This window comes from Mirounga angustirostris, unplaced genomic scaffold (assembly GCF_029215605.1).
Source record: "Mirounga angustirostris isolate CCGP_5_RB_7025 unplaced genomic scaffold, mMirAng1.0.hap1 SCAF_2, whole genome shotgun sequence".
NCBI lineage: Eukaryota > Metazoa > Chordata > Mammalia > Carnivora > Phocidae > Mirounga > Mirounga angustirostris.
This window is the reverse complement of record NW_026991710.1, coordinates 71,555,146-71,575,081: the sequence shown is the minus strand read 5'-3', so window position 1 is coordinate 71,575,081 and position 19,936 is coordinate 71,555,146. Positions and strand designations below refer to the sequence as shown.

Here is a 19,936-nt window from a genome sequence, read left to right as displayed (position 1 = left end):
GCATATCAGTGGGTCTTGTTTTTTTATCCAATCTGATACCCTGTGTCTTTTGATTGGGACATTTAGCCCATTTACATTCAGAGTAACTATTAAAAGATATGAATTTAGTGCTATTGTATTATCTGTAAAGTCACTATTTCTATATATTGTCTCTGTTTCTTTCTGGTCTGTGTTACTTTTGGGTTCTCTCTTTGCTTAGATGATCCCCTTTAATATTTCTTGCAGGGCTGGTTTACTGATCACTATTTCTTTTAGTTCTGTTTCTCCCAGAAGCTTTTCATCTCTCCTATTTTGAATGACATCCTAGCTGGATAAAGTATTCTTGGCTGCATATTTTTCTGATCTAGCACCCTGAATATATCATGCCAGTCCTTTCTGGCCTGCCAGGTCTCTGTGGATAGGTCTGCTGCCAGTCTAACGTTTCTACCCTTATAGGTTACAGACCTCTTGTCCCAAGCTTCTTTCAGGATTTTCTCTTTGTCTCTGAGATTTGCAAGTTTCACTATTATATGTTGAGGTTTTGAACTATTTCTATGATGTTGAGGGGGGTTCTCTGTGCCTCCTGGACATGAATTCCTGTTTCCTTCCCCAGATTAGTGAAGTTCTCCACTATAATTTGCTCCAATATGCCTTCTGCCCCCACTCTTTCCTCTTCAGGGATCCCAATTATTGTAATATTGTTTCCCTTTATGATATCACTTACCTCTCAAATTCTCCCCTTGTGATCCAGTAGTTGTTTATCTCTCTTTTTTCTCAGCTTCTTTATTCTCCATCATTTGGTGTTCTATATCACTAATTCTTCTGCCTCATTTGTCCTAGCAGTTAGAGCCTCCATTTTTATTGCATGTCATTAATAGACTTTTTTATTTAAACTTGGCTAGATTTCAGTTCTTTTGTTTCTCTAGAAAGGGATTCTCTAATGTTGTCTATGCTTTTTTCAAGCCCAGCTAGTAATCTTTATAATCGTTATTCTGTACTGTGGTTACAGCATCTTACTAATGTCCATACTGATTAGGTCCCTGGCAGTGAGTACTGCCTCTTGTTCTCTTTTTTGAGGTCAGTTTTTCCGTCTTGTCATTCTGTCCAGAGAAGAATAGATGAGTAAGGGAACAAAATACTAAAATGGCAAGAATGACCCCAGAGGAAAATACACTAAACAAATCAGAAGAGCATCGAGAAAAAATTAAATACATTGAAAGGATAGAATGTAATTGTAAAAATGAAAATTAAAGACTTTAAAGAAAAGAAAAAGAATATGATCAGACAGGTGAAGAGAACAGAGCAATACAGTAGCTTCTGGGTGTATTTTGGTCTGTTTGTTAGAAGAAACTGCATCCCAAAATTGTAAAGAAAGAAAAACATATGTGTATACACACACACACACAAACATTGAAAGGATAGAATTGTGTAAAAATGAAAATTAAAAAAAACTTTTTAAAAAGTTGATAAAATAAGAAATTTGTTGAAAAAGGAAAGAGGAAAAAAAAGTAAAATTTGAAAGGCTAAGAATCATGGGGGAAAAAGCCATGAATTCTATATACTATTTTCCCCTAGTGCTGGAGTTCTGCAGTTCTCTGTGATCAATAAACTTGGTCTTAGCTGGATGTTCTTGCTGGTCTTCTGGGCGATGGGCCTGTTGCGCTGTTTCTCAGGTGTCTTTGCCCCGATCAGAATCATACTGTCCTTGCCAGGGGGCCAGGCTAATTAAGGGGCTCCGGATTGCTCTGTGTGGCTTTTGTTCCCTCAAGGTTTTCCGTGCTGCTTTAGAGGATGAGAATGAAAATGGCAGCCTCCCAGTCTCCAGCCCCAGAGCCAAAAGCTCGGGGCCCCAGTCTTCATTGCACCCTCAGAGAAAAGTGGTCAATCCCTCCTGTCTCCCTGGTCTCTGTCCACACTCCATGGTCACCTAGCCTGTGACTAAGCATTTCTATCAGGCACGTCACCCCATTTTAAGACTCCAAACCTAGGGGCACCTGGGTGGCTCAGTTGGTTAAGCGACTGCCTTCAGCTCATGTCATGATCCCAGGGTCCTGGAATCGAGCCCCGCATCAGGCTCCCTGCTCAGCCGGAAGCCTGCTTCTCCCTCTCCCACTCCCCCTGCTTGTGTTCCCTCTCTTGCTGTGTCTCTCTCTCTCTGTCAATTAAATAAATAAATAAAATCTCTAAAAAAAAAAAAAAAGAGAAAAAAGAAAAAGACTCCAAACCCTGCAAACTCCTGTGGTACACCCCTGTGCCACTCCTCCCGCAGGGAGAGTGGGGGGTTCTCTGCACAGTTCTGCCACTGGCTGGGCCCCTGCTCGGAGAGTGGTCACCCAACGAAACTGCAGTTCTGGTATATGACAACCCTGAGCTGAGAGCCCACTCCTGGGCTCTCTGATTGGAGTCAGCTTTCCCACTCTGATGCCTGGGATCCCCTGCCTCACTCAGGCACCCTGATTTTCTGTGATCCCAAGGATCCTGAGACCACACTGTCCCACCTAGGATTCCTCCCCACTTCACCACCTGAACGCCTTTCAGATAGGGACATGCCTCACTGGAGCAAACTTCTAAAATATCTTTTTGTGTTCTGGGGCTGTATCACTTTCCAGTAGCTAGGTAATGGAGGCTCCCTCCCCCTGCCATTTATCTTTCCGTATATCACCTCGGATTCACTTCTCTGCACCTCCTACCTTGCAGAAAGTGGTTGCTTTTCTTTTCTAAAGATTTTATTTATTTATTTGAGAGAGAGAGAATAAGAGAGAGCACGAGCAGGAGGGGAGAGGGAGAAACAGGGGGGAGAGGGAGAAGCAAGCTCCCCACTGAGGAGGAAGCTTGACCTGGGGCTCAATCCCAGGACCTCCGGATCATGACCTGATGCTTGATGCTTAACCAACTGAGCCACCCAGGCACCCCAGTGGTTGTTTTTCTATTTGTAGAGTTGCAGCTATTCTTTTCTTAGATCTTCTTGAGTTTGCAGGTGTTCAGAATGATTTGACAGCTATCTAGCCGAATTCCTGGGACCAGACAAAACTAAGGTCTCCTACTCCTCCACCATCTGGACTATCTCTGGGACATTTTGTTTGAAAGAGAAATGTATTGTATATTTTTGATAGAGGAACATTCTGAGGTTAGAAGTGCTGTGTGCACATGGAGCAAACTCAGAGTCTACTTTGGATCACCTTGTATTTCATGAATAATCCATAAATGTCTCTATGTTTCTCTCTCTGTGAAAGGCACTGTCCCACTGAAGACAAGGGTGCTCATCACACAGAACAAGGATGCTAGAATTGCTCGAATTGTAGAATTTATTATATATGGCAAGATCTAAAGTACCCTGAATATTGCCTGCTCCATTATAAAAGAAAAGAAGATTAAAGATGTAAAGTTGTACTGTGTGGTTGTTTTCCCATTATGTCAGAAGATTCAGTGAGAAAACATATACCAACATGCAAATACATCTTTGTGGATATTCCGATAAATATTTTGTTGAAGGAACAGAATGTGAGTTTCCTGATTGACTGTGCCTACTAGTTGGTGCTCTCTGTAAAAGATACAGAGGGCGCCTGGGTGGCTCAGTCATTAAGCGTCTGCCTTTGGCTCAGGTCATGATCCCGGGGTCCTGGGATTGAGCCCCACATCGGGCTCCCTGCTCAGCAGGAAGCCTGCTTCTCCCTCTCCCATTCCCCCTGCTTGTGTTCTCGCTCTCGCTGTGTGTCTCTCTGTCAGATACATAAATAAAATCTTTAAAAAAAAAAAAAAAAAAACAGAAAAATGTAGTTGAATTAACTATGTTACCCAATCTTTAAATCCTCTATCAAATACTATGTCCCCCTAGAGAACTTCCCTAATACTTTTAACACCTAAACAGACAAACCGCTACCCAAAATACACAATTCTTAACTCTGTGACCTATCTTACACTAGTTTGTACCTTTCTTATGGAAATACTCTTTTATGATATTTATATAATTTCCTTATCCCTCACACCATTATAGACACTTCTTTATAGCAGAGGCTATCTTGCCCATAGTCTTGGAATTGTCTGAAGCACTTTCCACCAGCAAAACAAACAATAAGTGCTTGGTAAATATTGGTTGGATCAAAATGAGCTGACTGTTTATATATTCATTAAGTTAACTGTTCTGGTTGTTCTCAGGCATATGAAAGATATGCAGATCTACTCTATGGTTGTAGCCTGTTGCCTAACCTAGGTAGGCCAATTGCAGCTCCTTTAATTTCTTGTTGACTGTTCAGGAAGTTTTTGTTTGTCTTGAGTAGAAGTCAAACCTATTGAGTTTTTTGGCACATAGGAATTTGTTTACAGCTTCTCTTTTTCATTGGTGCGATTGTTCAGTGAGACCTGCCTGAGGAGTGTACTGTACACCAGTTTACATGAAGCATTCATTTATTCATTGACTCGCCCATCAGATGACTCACTGATTGCTTGTGCCTTTTAAATAAACGTGGATGTGTGCAAGCTTGAAATACCTAATGTCAGTACAGCGTGTTTCAAACTATATAAGTATCTTACCATATTATTTATATGTTTTAGCACCTCCTAGCAGACCATCCGATCTCTCAAACATAAACAAGGAGCTATGAAATGTAATTTTTTTAAGATTTTGAAAGGAGACTCTGATCTTATTATAGGGAAATTTGCAACCATTATATAGAGATAGAAAAAATACACTCACCTATTGGCAATACTTATTCAGTAGACACCTGTTTTTGGGTTTTGTTTTGTTTTTTTTTTTAGGTTAAACATACTATGTAACAAAATTGGGGCATAAAATTCATTTTCAATACTATCAGGGAACTGATTTTAATTAATTCATCTAAGAGTATATAGGTTAAATATCTTCCCAAAGAGTCACAAACAGGAATGCCACTTACCACTCACGGGTGGAAGAGGATTCCTCCTACATGTTTTTATTGACTTCTTCATAAAAACTATTTATGTAAAGCTTATGGTTTGATGTTTAGTAATGCCTTTTTACTAATGAAGGTTGTTTTGCTAGAGTAACACTGAGGTGAAATTATCTCATCCTTCCTAAAAAGGTTTCAAATGAAACTGTTAAAAGTATTAGTAATTACTCTCTGGGTGGCCAACCTGTTGCTGGAGAACAAGGAAACATCTCATGAGAAGTTGTTTGTTTGGTCTGGGTGAGGTAATACTGTTATCAGATTGTTTTGCTTCATAGAAGCATATACTCTCATCACTTTAAAAAAGTTTTTAAGTAACATTATTAGTTTCATTAAAATGGCACTTGCTTCTTGGGAGGAATGAAAATAATACCAAAAAGAAGAACTACAAATTATCCGGTGGCCCATTGTTATTCACAGTTTTGTGAAGTTTCTTTTAGAAATCTCTACACAGAAATTTAAATTCATTTTACATAAAAGAAATATTCATATTTGCTGTTGTTACTTTGCCATGAATATCTATGTCAGCAAACATTAATCTGTACACACTGTTGTAATAATTTTAGTATTCCTTTGTTTTATAATTAGTACCCTCTTGATGAAGACTTAGCTTGTTTTCAAGTTTAGAATATTATCCACTCACATTTCAGTGGCCAGAAAGGTCCAGAAAGGTTGATGGTTACTCTGAATGGATGGTACACATCCCATAAACATTTCCCTGACTTCTAGTTATGTGATAAAATTAAAATCTATAGTTTATTAGATGACTGTTTCATGACTGACACACATAGACATTTGTATACACAGGCACAAACGGCAGTCACACTGGGGTGGTGGCAAACCCAGCACCCCTCTGTCCCCACCACTCTAGAGCCCCCCTGCAGTGGCCCACTCCTTACTCAGATTGCAGTTAAACTCTCTGACCTTGGAGCTCTCTGATTCCCAGTGTTTTTCTCACCTCTTTTCTCTCCCCTCTGGAAAAGTTTGCAGATGCTGCATTCTTGCTCTTATCCTTCTGTTTTCATAGGCCATGAATTAGTTTATTCTCTTGTAGAAAATCTTTGCCATACAAATGCTTGTTCGGAATCTTCCTTAATCTCTTTCATTCTTTCTTCTTCTCTTCTGACGCTTATCCAGTTATCTCCTTACCCTGCCTCTCCTCTTTCATTTACTCTTACTTTTTCTCTTACTCTGTGTAAGAGAAAAAGATTCCATAAATTCTGGAGTGGAACTAAACAGCATTAAAATAAAAACTTATGGGGCGCCTGGGTGGCTCAGTCATTAAGCGTCTGCCTTCGGCTCAGGTCATGATCCCAGGGTCCTGGGATCGAGTCCCACATCGGGCTCCCTGCTCAGCGGGAAGCCTGCTTCTCCCTCTCCCACTCCCCCTGCTTGTGTTCCTGTTCTCACTGTCTCTCTCTGTCATATAAATAAATAAAATCTTTAAAAAATAAAAAATAAAAAATAAAAAAATAAAAACTTATGTTTAGAACCCTTCAATGGAGAGAATCCAAAATGTTTCCCTTAAATGAGTCTTCAAGTACCCTCATTTGAGGTACATTCAATATTTGATACATTCTGTATTTATTAACCAGTTCCCCTCCTCCTCCCCACACCACTAAAGGCAAGTTCTACAAAGGCAAAAATTCCTTTTGATATATTCCCGTTCTTGAAAAATGTAGATGTTAATTGTTAAGTGAATAAGTGAATTGCAGGTAAAACAAAATTTATTGCTTTCTTTTATTTTTCAAATGGGTATTTCGTTTTAAAGCTTTTGTTGCAACTATATTGTTTTCTGGTTTTTAGGGTTTTTTTCCATTTCAATGTAAGGTATTTTAAAATTTTTTGGATGTTATTGGCTGCTCTCAGGTAACTTGGAATTAAATCACCATTTAATCATTGTGTTTACAGAAAGTATATTCTGAAACCGATTTATCATGAACTTTGGAATACAAGCAGCAAGAGGAAGGCCTCCTTAAAGAAGTGTTAAGAATTAGTGTAAACAGATATTTGTGCCTTTTAAGAATCTCAGGCAGTTTATCAATGTCCATAAGACATAATTTTCTTTGCTTGTGAATTTTCTTCTCACTAGCATTTGTGTTCTTTAGTAACTGTTCCTTCTGTTACAACTTGCACAAAACTTTTTACGAATATAAATCATCGCATATATGTTCAGTAATCTGTAAATTTTTTCAAAAAGCAGTTTCGCAAGAGACATTGCCTACCCTTAGAAAGAAACCCTACATTTGGGTTGTAGTTTAAACAGGGTATTGGGTAAGCCATGTGGGGGAGGGAGGAACCCCAGAAAATAAACAGTGACAGTATTCCAGATAGGTCTGGCTAGGCAACTGATCAAAGAATGTGATATTATATCAAGATGAATATTCTACTTATGTTAAAAATTAACGTTCTAATGATCATGATAAAGAAGAAGGTGTTTTTTAAATAAAAAGGGTCTTGGGTATACCTCTATACATTTCTTCCTACCTCCTGTCTCCATTCTTTTCTCTTCCCTCCATGAGACTGCCCAATAGCTCATCTTAATATTTCAACTGAGGTTTTAATTTAGAAAAAAAACTGTTTGGTCTTTCATGTATTTTTTCTTTCTTTATAGCAAATGATATTGAGGGAGTAGAACCAAGGGATTGTTCCTAATCATTTGGGCAGGTTGTTTTTTATCCTTGTTTTTCTTTTTATTATTTTATAGTTAAACTTAATCATAAATTATTCTTATATCTTCAGTTATACTTCCACTCAAATTTAGGATAACATTATTAAACTGTCTTTCTCACTCAAAAAATCAAATAAGCCTTAGGATGTTGAAAATTGTGCTATTTATTTTTAAAAGAAAGCAAACAGGGCGCCTGGGTGGCTCAGTCGTTAAGCATCTGCCTTCGGCTCAGGTCATGATCCCATGGTCCTGGGATCGAGTCCCACATCGGGCTCCCTGCTTGGCAGGAAGCCTGCTTCTTGTTCTCCCACTCCCCCTGCTTGTGTTCCTGCTCTCGCTATCTCTCTCTCTCTGTCAAATAAATAAAATCTTTAAATAAATAAATAAATAAATAAAAGAAAGCAAACAATAAGAATGAGGCAGAAAGACAATAACTGACTGTTTATTTTCCTAAAGGATTTCCTACAGCTTTGTCATTTATGCCTTGCAGAGAGGTGAGAGATTGCTCTTGTCTTAGTACACATGTTGCCATACATGTGAATTGCCAACTACTTTATTTATTTATTTTTTTGGTCTTTTTATTTTATTTTATTATGTTAATCACCATACATTACATCATTAGTTTTTGATGCAGTGTTCTATGATTCATTGTTTGCGTATAACACCCAGTGCTCCATTCAGTACATGCCCTCTTTAATACCATCACCAGGCTAGCGCATCCCCCCACCCCCTCCCCTCTAGAACCCTCAGTTTGTTTTTCAGAGTCCATAGTCTCTCATGGTTCGTCTCCTGCTCCGATCTCCGCCCCCCCTTCATTTTTCCCTTCCTACTATCTTCTTTTTTTCTTTTTTACATATAATGTATTATTTGTTTCAGAGGTACAGGTCTGTGATTCAACAGTCTTACACAATTCACAGCGCTCACCATAGCCCATACCCTCCCCAGTGTCTATCACCCAGCCACCCCACCCCTCCCACCACCCACCATTTCAGCAACACTGTTTGTTTCCTGAGATTAAGAATTCCTCATATCAGTGAGATCATATGATACATCTCTTTCTCTGACTTATTTCACTCAGCATAATACCCTCCAGTTCCATTCAAGTCATTGCAAATGTCAAGCTTTCATTCCTTTTGATGGCTGCATAATATTCCACTGTATATATATTCTGAAACCGATTTATCATGAACTTTGGAATACAAGCAGCAAGAGGAAGGCCTCTTGCTCTCTACCACATCCTCTCTATCCATTCATCTATTGATGAACATCTTGGCTCTTTCCATTGTTTGGCTATTGTGGACTTTGCTGCTATAAACATCGGGGTGCACATACCCCTTCAGATCCCTACATTTGTATCTTTGGGGTAAATACCCAGTAGTGCAATTGCTGGGTCATAGGGTAGCTCTATTTTCGACTTTTTGAGGAACCTCCATACTGTTTTCCAGAGTGGCTGCACCAGCTTGCATTTCCACCAACAGCATAGGAGGGTTCCCCTTTCTCCACATCCCCGCCAACATCTGTCGTTTCCTGACTTGTTAATTTTAGCCATTCTGACTGGTGTGAGGTGGTATCTCATTGAGGTTTTGATTTGGATTTCCCTGATGCCAAGCAATGCTGAGCACTTTTTCATGTGTCTGTTGGCCATTTGGATGTCTTCTTTGGAAAAATGTCTGTTCATGTCTTCTGCCCATTTCTTGATTGGATCATTTGTCCTTTGGGTGTTGAGTTTGATAAGTTCTTTATAGATTTTGGATACTAGCCCTTTATCTGATATGTCATTTGCAAATATCTTCTCCCATTCTGTCGGTTGTCTTTTGGTTTTGTTGACTGATTCTTTTGCTGTACAACAGCTTTTTATCTTGATGAAGTCCCAATAGTTCATTTTTGCCATTGCTTCCCTTGCCTTTGGCGATGTTTCTAGGAAGAAGTTGCTGTGGCTGAGGTCGAAGAGGTTGTTGCCTGTGTTCTCCTTTAGGATTTTGATGGACTGCTGTTTCACATTTCGGCCTTTCAACCATTTTGAGTCTATTTTTGTGTGTGGTGTAAGAAAATAGTCCAGTTTCATTGTTGGTGTATAGGAATGCCACTGATTTCTGTGCATTGATTTTATATCCTGCCACTTTACTGAATTCCTGTATGAGTTCTAGCACTCTTGGGGTGGAGTCTTTTGGGTTTTCCACATAAAGTATCATCATCTGCAAAGAGTGAGAGTTTGACTTCTTTGCCAATTCGGATGCCTTTTCTTTTTGTTGTCTGATTGCTGTGGCTAGGACTTCTAATACTATGTTGAATAGCAGTGGTGATAGTGGACATCCCTGCCGTGTTCCTGACCTTAGGGGGAAAGCTCTTAGTTTTTCCCCATTGGGAATGATATTCGCTGTGGGTTTTTCATAGATGGCTTTTATGATATTGAGGTATGTACCCTCTATCCCTATACTCTGAGGAGTTTTGATCAAGAAAGGATGCTGTACTTTGTCAAATGCTTTTTCTGCCTCTATTGAGAGGATCCTATGGTTCTTGTACTTTCTTTAATTAATGTATCACATTGATTGATTTGCAGATGTTGAACCAAACTTCCAGCCCAGGAATAAATCCCACTTGGTCGTGGTGAATAATCCTTTTCATGTACTGTTGGATCCTATTGACTAGTATTGTGGTGACAATTTTTGCATCCATGTTCATCAGGGATATTGGTCTGTAATTCTCCTTTCTGATGGGGTCTTTCATTTTGGGATCAAGGTAATGGTGGCCTCATAAAATGAGTTTGGAAGTTTTCCTTCCATTTCTATTTTTTGGAATAGTTTCAGAAGAATAGGTCTTAATTCTTCTTTAAATGTTTGGAAGAATTCCCCTGGAAAGCCATCTGGCCCTGGGCTCTTGTTGGTTGGGAGATTTTTGATGACTGCTTCCATTTCCTTAGGGGTTATAGGTCTGTTCAGGTTTTCTATTTCTTCCTGGTTCAGTTTTGGTAGTTGATACATCTCTAGGAATGTATCCATTTCTTCCAGATTATCTCATTTGCTGGCATAGAGTTGCTCATAATATGTTCTTATAATTGTTTGTATTTCTTTGGTGTTGGTTGTGATCTCTCCTCTTTCATTCATGATTTTATTTATTTGGGTCATTTCTCTTTTCTTTTTGATAAGTCTGGCCAGGGGTTTATCAGTCTTATTAATTCTTTCAAGGAACCAGTTCCTAGTTTCGTTGATCTGTTCTACTGTTCTTTTGGTTTCTATTTCATTGATTTCTGCTCTGATCTTTATTATTTCTCTTCTCCTGCTGGGTTTAGGCTTTACTTGCCGTTCTTTCTCCAGCTCCTTTAGGTGTAGGGTTAGGCTGTGTATTTGAGACCTTTCTTGTTTCTTGAGAAAGGCTTGTATTGCTATACACTTTCCTCTTAGGATTGCCTTTGCTGCATCCCAAAGATTTTGAACAGTTGTGTTTTCATTTCCATGAATTTTTTAAATTCTTCTTTAATTTCCTGGTTGACCCATTCATTCTTTAGTAGGATGCTCTTTAGCCTCCATGTATTTGAGTTCTTTCCAACTTTCCTCTTGTGATTGAGTTCTAGTTTCAAAGCATTGTGGTCTGAAAATATGCAGGGAATGATCCCAATCTTTTGGTACTGGTTGAGACCTGATTTGTGACCTAGGATGTGTTCTCTTCTGGAGAATGTTCCATGGGCACTAGAGAAGAATGTGTATTCTGTTGCTTTGGGATGGAATGTTCTGAATATATCTGTGAAGTCCATTTGGTCCAGTGTGTCATTTAAAGTCTTTATTTCCGGGCGCCTGGGTGGCTCAGTCGTTAAGCGTCTGCCTTCAGCTCAGGTCATGATCCCAGGGTCCTGGGATCGAGTCCCACATCGGGCTCCCTGCTCGGCGGGAAGCCTTCTTCTCCCTCTCCCATTCTCCCTGCTTCTGTTCCCTCTCTCACTGTTTCTCTGTCTGTTAAAAAATAAATAAAATCTTTTAAAAATAAAATAAAATAAAGTCTTTATTTCCTTGTTGATCTTTTGCTTAGATGATCTGTCCATTTCAGTGAGGGGGGTGTTAAAGTCTTCCACTATTATTGTATTGTTGTCAATGTGTTTCTTTGCTTTTGTTATTAATTGCCTTATATAATTGTCTGCTCCCATGTTAGGGGCATCGATATTTACAATTGTTAGATCTTCTTGTTGCATAAACCCTTTAAGTATGATATAGTGTCCTTCCTCATCTCTTATTACAGTCTTTGGTTTAAAATCTAATTTGTCTGATATAAGGATTGCCACCCCAGCTTTCTTTTGGTGTCCATTAGCATGGTAAATGATTTTCCACCCCCTCACTTTCAATCTGGGGGTGTCATTGGGTCTAAAATGAGTCTCTTGCAGACAGCAAATCGGTGGGTCTTGTTTTTTTATCCAATCTGATAGCCTGTGTCTTTTGATTGGGGCATTTAGCCCATTTACATTCAGGGTAACTATTGAAAGATATGAATTTAGTGCCATGGTATTGCCTGTAAGTTACTGTTACTGTATATTGTCTGTGTTCCTTTCTGGTCTCTGTTACTTTTAGGCTCTCTCTTTGCTTAGATTTCTTATAGGGCTGGTTTTGTGTTTGCAAATTCCTTTAATTTTTGTTTGTCCTAGAAGCTTTTTATCTCTCCTTCTATTTTCAATGACAGCCTAGCTGGATATAGTATTCTTGGCTGCATATTTTTCTCATTTAGTGCTCTGAATATATCATGCCAGTCCTTTCTGGCCTGCCAGGTCTCTGTGGAGAGGTCTGTTGCCAATCTAATGTTTCTACTGTTGTAGGTTACAGATCTCTTCTCCCGAGCTGCTTTCAGGATTTTCTCTTTGTCTCTGAGACTCGTCAGTTTTACTATTAGATGTCGGGGTGTTGACCTATTTTTATTGATTTTGTGGGGGGGTTTCTGTACCTCCTGGATTTTGATGCCTGTTTCCTTCCCCAAATTAGGGAAGTTCTCTGCTATAATTTGCTCCAATATACCTTCAGCCCCCCTCTCTCTTTCTTCTTCTGGGATCCGAATTATTCTAATATTGTTTTGTCTTATGGTATCACTTTTCTCTCGAATTCTGCCCTCGTGATCCAGTAGTTGTTTATCTCTCTTTTTCTCAGCTTCTTTATTTTCCATCATTGTTCTTCTATATCACTAATTCTCTCTTCTGCCTCATTTATCCTAGCAGTTAGAGCCTCCATTTTTTATTGCATCTCATTAATAGCCTTTTTGATTTTGACTTGGTTAGATTTTAGTTCTTTTATTTCTCTGGAAAGGGTTTCTCTAATAACTTCCATGCTTTTTTCAAGCCCAGCTAGTATCTTTAAAATCATCATTCTGAACTCTAGTTCCACATCTTACTAATGTCCGTATTGATTAGGTCCCTGGCAGTCAGTACTACCTCTTGTCTTTTTTTTGAGGTGTTTTTTTCCCATCTTGTCACTTTGTCCAGAGAAGAATAGATGAATGGGAGAACAAAATGCTAACATGGTAACAACGACCCCAGAAAATATACACTAAACAAATTAGAAGAGACCTGAAACCAGGGGGGGAAAAGGGGAAAGAAAGAAAAAAGAAAGAAAAAGATAAAAAATAAACAAAACAAACAAAACAGAATATGATCAAATATGATCAGGCTGGTGCATAGATCATTGCCACACACTAGATTTGGGGCATATTTTTGTCTATTAGAAGAAAGTGGCTCCCAAAATTTTAAAGAAAGAAAAACTTGTATGTACAAAAATAAGGGTAAATACGATGAAGAGTTGGAATATGACTGTAAAGATTAAAATTATAAAAGATTTTATAAAAGGAATTGATAAGATAAAAAGGTTGAAAAAAGAAGAGGATTTAAAAAAAAAAGGAGAGAATGTGATCAGGCAGGAGACTAGAACAAAGCCATACACTAGTTATTTAGGGTGTATTTTGGTCTGTTAGAAGAAACTGTATCCCAAAATTTTGAAGAGAGAACAACTTATATATATATACCAAAAATAAAGTTAACTGCTATGAAGGGATAGAATATGACTCTAAAAATGAAAAATAAAAAAGACTTTTTTATTATTTATTTTTACGATATTATTTATTTATTTGACAGAGAGAGAGACAGCGAGAGAGGGAACACAAGCAGGGGGAGTGGAGGAGGGAGAAGCAGGCTTCCCACCGAGCAGGGAGCCTGATGTGGGGCTTGATCCCGGGACCCTGGGATCATGACCTGAGCCAAAGGCAGACACTTAATGACTGAGCCACCCAGTCGCCCCTAAAAAAGATTTTTTTTAAAAAGGATTGATGAGATGTTGGTTGAAAAAGGAAAAAAGATATTTTCAAAAAAAATTTTTTTTTTTAAATTAACTTTGAAAGACTAAAGAATCAGGGGGAAAAAGCCCTGAATTCTATGTGCAGTATTCCCCTAGTGCTGGAGTTCTGCTGTTCTCATTGATTGGTAAATTGGTCTTGGCTGTCTGTTCTTCCTGATCTTCTGGGGCAGGGGGCCTTGAGGTGGTTCTCAAATGTCTTTGCTGGAAGTGGAATTGCCCCACCCTTGCCTGTCCGGGCTAAGTAATATGCTTGGGTTTGTTCTCGGAAGCTTTTGTTCCCTGCAAGTTTTCCGTACAGCTTTGGAGGATGAGAGTGAAAATGGCAGCCTCCTAAACTCCGCCCCAGAGGAGCCGAGAACTCAGGGCCCCACTCCTCAGCGAGCCCCCAGAGAAAAGCAGTGAATCACTCCCATCTCCCTGGTCTCCGGCCACACTCCGTGCTCACCCGGCCTGTGACCGGCACCTGGTTGTGCAGCACACGACCCCATGTGGAGTCTCCAAACCCAGCAGATCCCTGCAGTGCATTCCTGCACTGCTCCTCCCCCGGGAGGAAGGGGAGTCTCCCCAGGTCTGCCGCTTGTTGGGTCCCTGCTGGAAGAGCAGTGGCCCAACGGTGCCGCAGATCACAGTTTATGGCAACCCCAAGCTCAGAGCCCACTCCTTGGCTCTGTCTCTGCAGCCGGCTTCCCCGTTCCGATCCCTGGGAGCCCTGCTACACTCAGGCACCCCCAGTCTTTCTGTGACCCTGAGGTCCTGAGACCCCACTGTCCCAGTGAGGGTTCCACCCCCCGCTTAGCCACTGGAGCGATGTCCCTCAGCAGAGCAGACTTCTAAAAGTTCAGATTTTGTGCTCGGCTGCTCTATCACTTGCTGGTATCGGCTGATGGAGGCTTCCTCCCCCAGCAGTCTATCTTCCCGAATATCACCTCGGATTCACTTCTCCACACATCCTACCTTCCAGAAAGCAGTCACTTTTCTGTTCAGAGAGTTGCTCCTATTCTTTTCTTTGATCTCCTGTTGAGTTCGTAGGTGTTCAGAATGGTTTGATCCCTATTTAGCTGAATTCCTCGGACCAGACGAAATTTAGGTCTCCTCCTCCTCCACCATCTTGTTCCTCCTCCTTGCCAACCACTTTAAATCTGAGATGGCTGCCCCTAGAACTCTGGAGAATGCAAGTTGCTTTTAAGACCCTAGAATCCACATGATGTGATGAGCACTTGGTGTTATATGCAACTGGTGAATTATTGAATTCTACATCTGAAACTAATGATGTACTATATGTTGGCTAGTTGAATTAAAAAAGAAGGGAGACCCCAGAATCTTTTCTTTCTGAGTGTCCAGTTTATTTGGAGAAGACATTTTCAGAACTGTCCCAGTGCTTTCTTACTGTGGGGCAGGAGTGGATAGTAATGTAGTGCTTATGCAAACAGGTGCTCAGACTGCCTGGTCTTGGATTTGGTTTTAAATCTGCCTAGAGAAGTGACTGCAGTGGGACAGAATAACCCCCAAAGATGTCCATATCCTAATCCCTGGAACCTGTGAATATGTTACTTTCTATGGTAGAAGAGATGTTGCAGACATGATTAAGAGAAAGATTTTGAGATGAGATCATCCATTTAGACTCAGTGTAGTCACAAGAGACCTTATAAGAGGGAGGCAGGAGGGTCAGAGAAGGAGATGCAATGATGGAAGGAGAGGTCAGAATGATTCAAGAAGAAGCCTCTAGAAGCTAGAAAGGCAAAGAATCATTCTCCCCCCAGGAAGGAATGCAGCCCTGCCAACACCTTGATTTTAGCCCTGCAAGACCCATTTTGGACTTTTGGCCTCCAGAACTGTAAGATAATAATTTGTATTGTTTTAAATCACTAAGTTCAGTAATTTGTTATAGCGACAATAGGAAAGTAACATAGTGACCTTGGGTAAATTCCTTAAATTCTAGGCCTGTGTTTCTCCATCTTTTTTTTTTTTTTTGTAACAGCTTTATTATTGGGGTATATTTTTACATATTCTAAGATTCTCCCATTTCAAGTATACAATTCAATGACTTTAGTAAATTTGCTGAATGATATAAACATCACAAATCAGTTTTGGAACATTTTTACTCCTGTGAGACCCCTCAAGCTCCCTTTACAGTTGACTCAGTCTGCAGGAAGCCTCTAATCTACTGTCTGTCTCTCTAAATTTTCCTTTCTTGACATTCCATACAAATGGAATCATACCGTATGTGGTCTCTAGCATCTTGTTTTTTCATTTTGCATAATGTTGCTTTATCTCTAACAGAACAGTAGTTTATACCAGCATCTTCTTCCTAGGACTGTTGTAAGGATTAAATCAGATTATGGATTCAAAATGTTTAGCCGAGTGTCCACTACATAGTAAGTACTCAATAAGTATTCCTTTTCTACTGCTTCCATGTATCATTCTCTTTGTTACTTTTTTCCAGTTTCTGAACAAATACACAAAAATATTTTTTAACATAATATAATATGCTTCATTTGCTCTCCTAGTCTCATTTGTGTTGTGAAGAATGTAAGTCTTCTAATTTATATGTTAAACTGATTTTTTGGAGTGTGACATAAGAACCTAAACACCATGCTTGCTTCTTTTTTTGAAATGAGAGAATATGTTCTATAGTCTAGGTGGCTAACCTAAAATGTGAACCTTTTTTATTTTTTAAGTATAGTTGACACACAATGTTACATTAGTTTCAGGTGTACAGCATAGTGATTCAATAAGTTTATAAGTTATGCTGTGCTTACCACAAGTGTGTATCGTCTGTTACCATACTATTATAATGTCATTGACCATATTCCCCATGCTGTACCTTTTATTCCCCTGATTTTATTCTAAAACTGGAAGCCTGCATCCCCCACTTCCCTTCACCCATTTTGCCCATCCTTCCCTCTTGCAACCATCAGTTTGTTCTCTATATTTATGTGTCTGATTCTGTTTTTTATTTGTTTACTCATTTGTTTTTGTTTTTTTTTTTTAGATTCCACATATAAGTGGAATCATATGGTATTTGTCTTTCTCAGGCTGGATTTCACTTAGTATTATACCTTCTAGGTCCATTCCTGCTGTCTCATGTGGCAAGATGTCATCCTTTTGTGGCTGTGTAATCTTCCATTTATATATATATATATATCATACACACGTCACATCTTTATCCATTCATTTATTGATGGACACTTAAGTTTCCATTTTTTAGCTATTGTAAATAATGCAAAAAACATAGGGGTGCATATATCTTTTCAAATTAGTGTTGTTGTTTTCTTCGGGTAAATACCCAGTAGTGGAATTACTTGATCATATGGTGTTTCTATTTTTAATTTTTTTGAGGAACCTCCATACTGTTTTCCATGGTGGCTGCACCTGTTTGCATTCCCATCGACAGTGCACAAGGGTTCCTTTTTCTCCACATCCTTGCCAACACCTGTTGTTTCTTGTGTTGTTGATTTTAGCCATTCTGACAGGTGTGAGGTGATATCACATTGTAGTTGTGATTTGCATTTCCCTGATGAGAAGTGATGATGAGTATCTTTTCATGTGTCTGGTGGCCATCTATAGATCTTCTTTGGAAAAATGTCTATTCATGTCTTCTCCCCATTTTAATTGGATTGTTTGTTGCTTTGGTGTCGAGTTGTACAAATTCTTTATATATTTAGGATCTTAACCCCTCATCAGATACATCATTTGCAAATGTCTTCTCCCATTCAGTAGGTTGCCTTTTTGTTTTGGTGATGGTTTCCTTTGCTGTGCAAAAACTTTTTATTTTGCTGTAGTCCCAATAGTTCATTTTTGCTTTTGTTTCCTTTGCCTCAGGAGACATATCTAGAAAAATGTTGCTATGGCCGATGTCCAAGAAATTACTACTTGTGTTCTCTTTTGGGATTTTTATGGTTTCAGGTCTCACATTTAGGTCTTTAATCCATTTTGAGTTTATTTTTATATATGGTGTTATTAGTTCAGTTTCATTCTTTTGCATGTTGTTGTCCAGTTTTCCCAACACCATTTGTTAAAGAGACTGTCTTTTCCCCAATTGCATATTCTTGCCCCCTCTGTCATAGATTAATTGACCATATAAACATGGGTTTATTTCTGGGCTCTCTAGTCTATTCCATTTATCTATCATATCTGTTTTTATGCTGGTACCTTACTACTACTGCTTTGTAGTAGATCTTGAAATGTGGGATTGTGATAGGTCCAGCTTTGTTCTTTCTCAGGACTGTTTGGGCTATTTGAGGTCTTTCATGGTTCCATACAAATTTTAGTATCGTTTATTGTAGTTCTGTGAAAAAATGCTGTTGCTACTTTGATAGGGATTACATTGAATCTATAGATTGCTTTGGATAGTATGGATACTGTAACAATACTAATTCTTCCAATCCATGAGCATGGACTATCTTTCCATTTGTTAGTATCACCTTCAATTTCTTTCATCAGTGTTTATGGTTGTCAGAGTTACAATGTGAATTTTTAAGACACAGCTGTTTATTACTTGGAGATTGCCTGTTTTCAGATAGATTATATAAATGTTCTGATTTTACTTTAAAGTTATGAGGGGTCTTTTATCTGGTGCTCTGCTGTAGCTGAAACTGAGAGGAAATACAAAGAGTAACATCCAATCTTAAGAAAATCTTTGTGAAAGTTACAAATGTGTGAGGGGGTGTTAAAGAAGCACTGTGGAATTTCTTGGACTTGTACTGATTTGACCTGACAGAGTAATATCCCAATGGGATTATAATCAAGAAAGTAAGAGCTAGAAAAGTGGAAAATGGTGGTGGTGGGAATAACAAGTAATAATTACTTTTCTTGGAGTTAACATTTTGAACAGACATATATTTTGTATCCCTGTCATCTTTTGTATAGTTGTTTAAGCATGTTAACATTTATCTTTTCTGTCTACTCCCCCTGATGCCACTTGCAAACTTCTTTTGGGAAAGAATCTGATTTACCATCTAGAAGTGCCAGTGTTTGCCTAGCCTCTGGTACTTCAATTAATTGGTGGACAGATGAATGGTTGGATTTATGGATAGATAGCTGACAATTTAGTGTTTAGAAAAGTATTCTAACTCTACTTGGACAGAAGCATTCTCCTGTGTTCCCCTCAGGCTGCCTTAAAGGAACAGATAAAAGAAATAAGTTCATGAACCATTTTCATTTTTGCTACTGATAAAGTATTTACCTTTTTGGAAATTTGACAACATGTCCTTCTGCTGAAGAATACAGAAATATATAATACCTTATAAGGTATTATGTGTTGTCCAAATTAAGTTGTCTTATTTTAGATTTTCTTAAGACCCACTTTGGCTTAGCTATTGGCAGACCAACTAAATTCAGGAAGTCTAACATTTTATTGTTTTATTTTTCTGGAAGTAAACAGAAAATGTTTGTTATTTCCGAACATTTTGGCTCACTTTGGTTGGGTAAAGGCTAACTTTAGAATTTGTTCATTTTTCTTACTCTGTTCTTTCTTGTCTTGACATTTAAACACTTTGTTGCAAATTTTTTTTTTAATTAAAATGTTTTGTTGCTCTTTAACACTTCCATATAAAAAAAAGACAAGGCATATTAGCCATGATGGAAGCAACAAAACATCAACTGATTGGATATATGGGTAAACAAAATGTGATACACACACACACACACACACACGAGGGAATATTATTCAGCCTTAAAGAAGAAAGGAGTTCTGTCATTTGCATCAACATGGATGAACCTGGAGGACATTATGCTAAGTTAAAAAATCCACAATAAGACAAATACTGTATGATTACGTTTATGTGAAGTATCAAAAGTAGTCAAATTCATTGAAACAGAAAGTAGATTGTTGGTTGCCAGGACCTAGGGGGAGCAGGATAAGGGAAGTTGTTTAATGGCTATAGAGTTTCAGTTTGCAAAATGAAAAATTTTTGGATATCTGTTTCACAACAATGTGAATATACTTTACTGAATTATACGCTTAAAAATGGTTAAGATGGTAAATTCTACATTACCTGCTTTTTTTCTTAACCACAGTTAAAAAAAGAAAAGGCAGAGAGCTG

The 19,936-nt window shown here is 38.7% G+C and overlaps 1 protein-coding gene across 7 annotated transcripts in view; it reads left to right on the top strand.

Annotated features, from left to right (window-relative positions):
* Positions 1 to 19,936, top strand: part of FAM13A (family with sequence similarity 13 member A) — a 351,485-nt gene that overhangs the window by 110,894 nt on the left and 220,655 nt on the right. For 4 of the 7 annotated variants that reach the window (XM_064584795.1, XM_054508809.2, XM_064584794.1 and 1 more), the window contains exon 5: positions 16,205 to 16,267. The exons of the other annotated variants lie outside the window; for them this stretch is intronic. In XM_064584795.1, the coding sequence (XP_064440865.1) occupies positions 16,205 to 16,267 (63 nt within the window). The remainder of the gene's footprint in view (positions 1 to 16,204; positions 16,268 to 19,936) is intronic. 7 annotated transcript variants of the gene reach the window in all.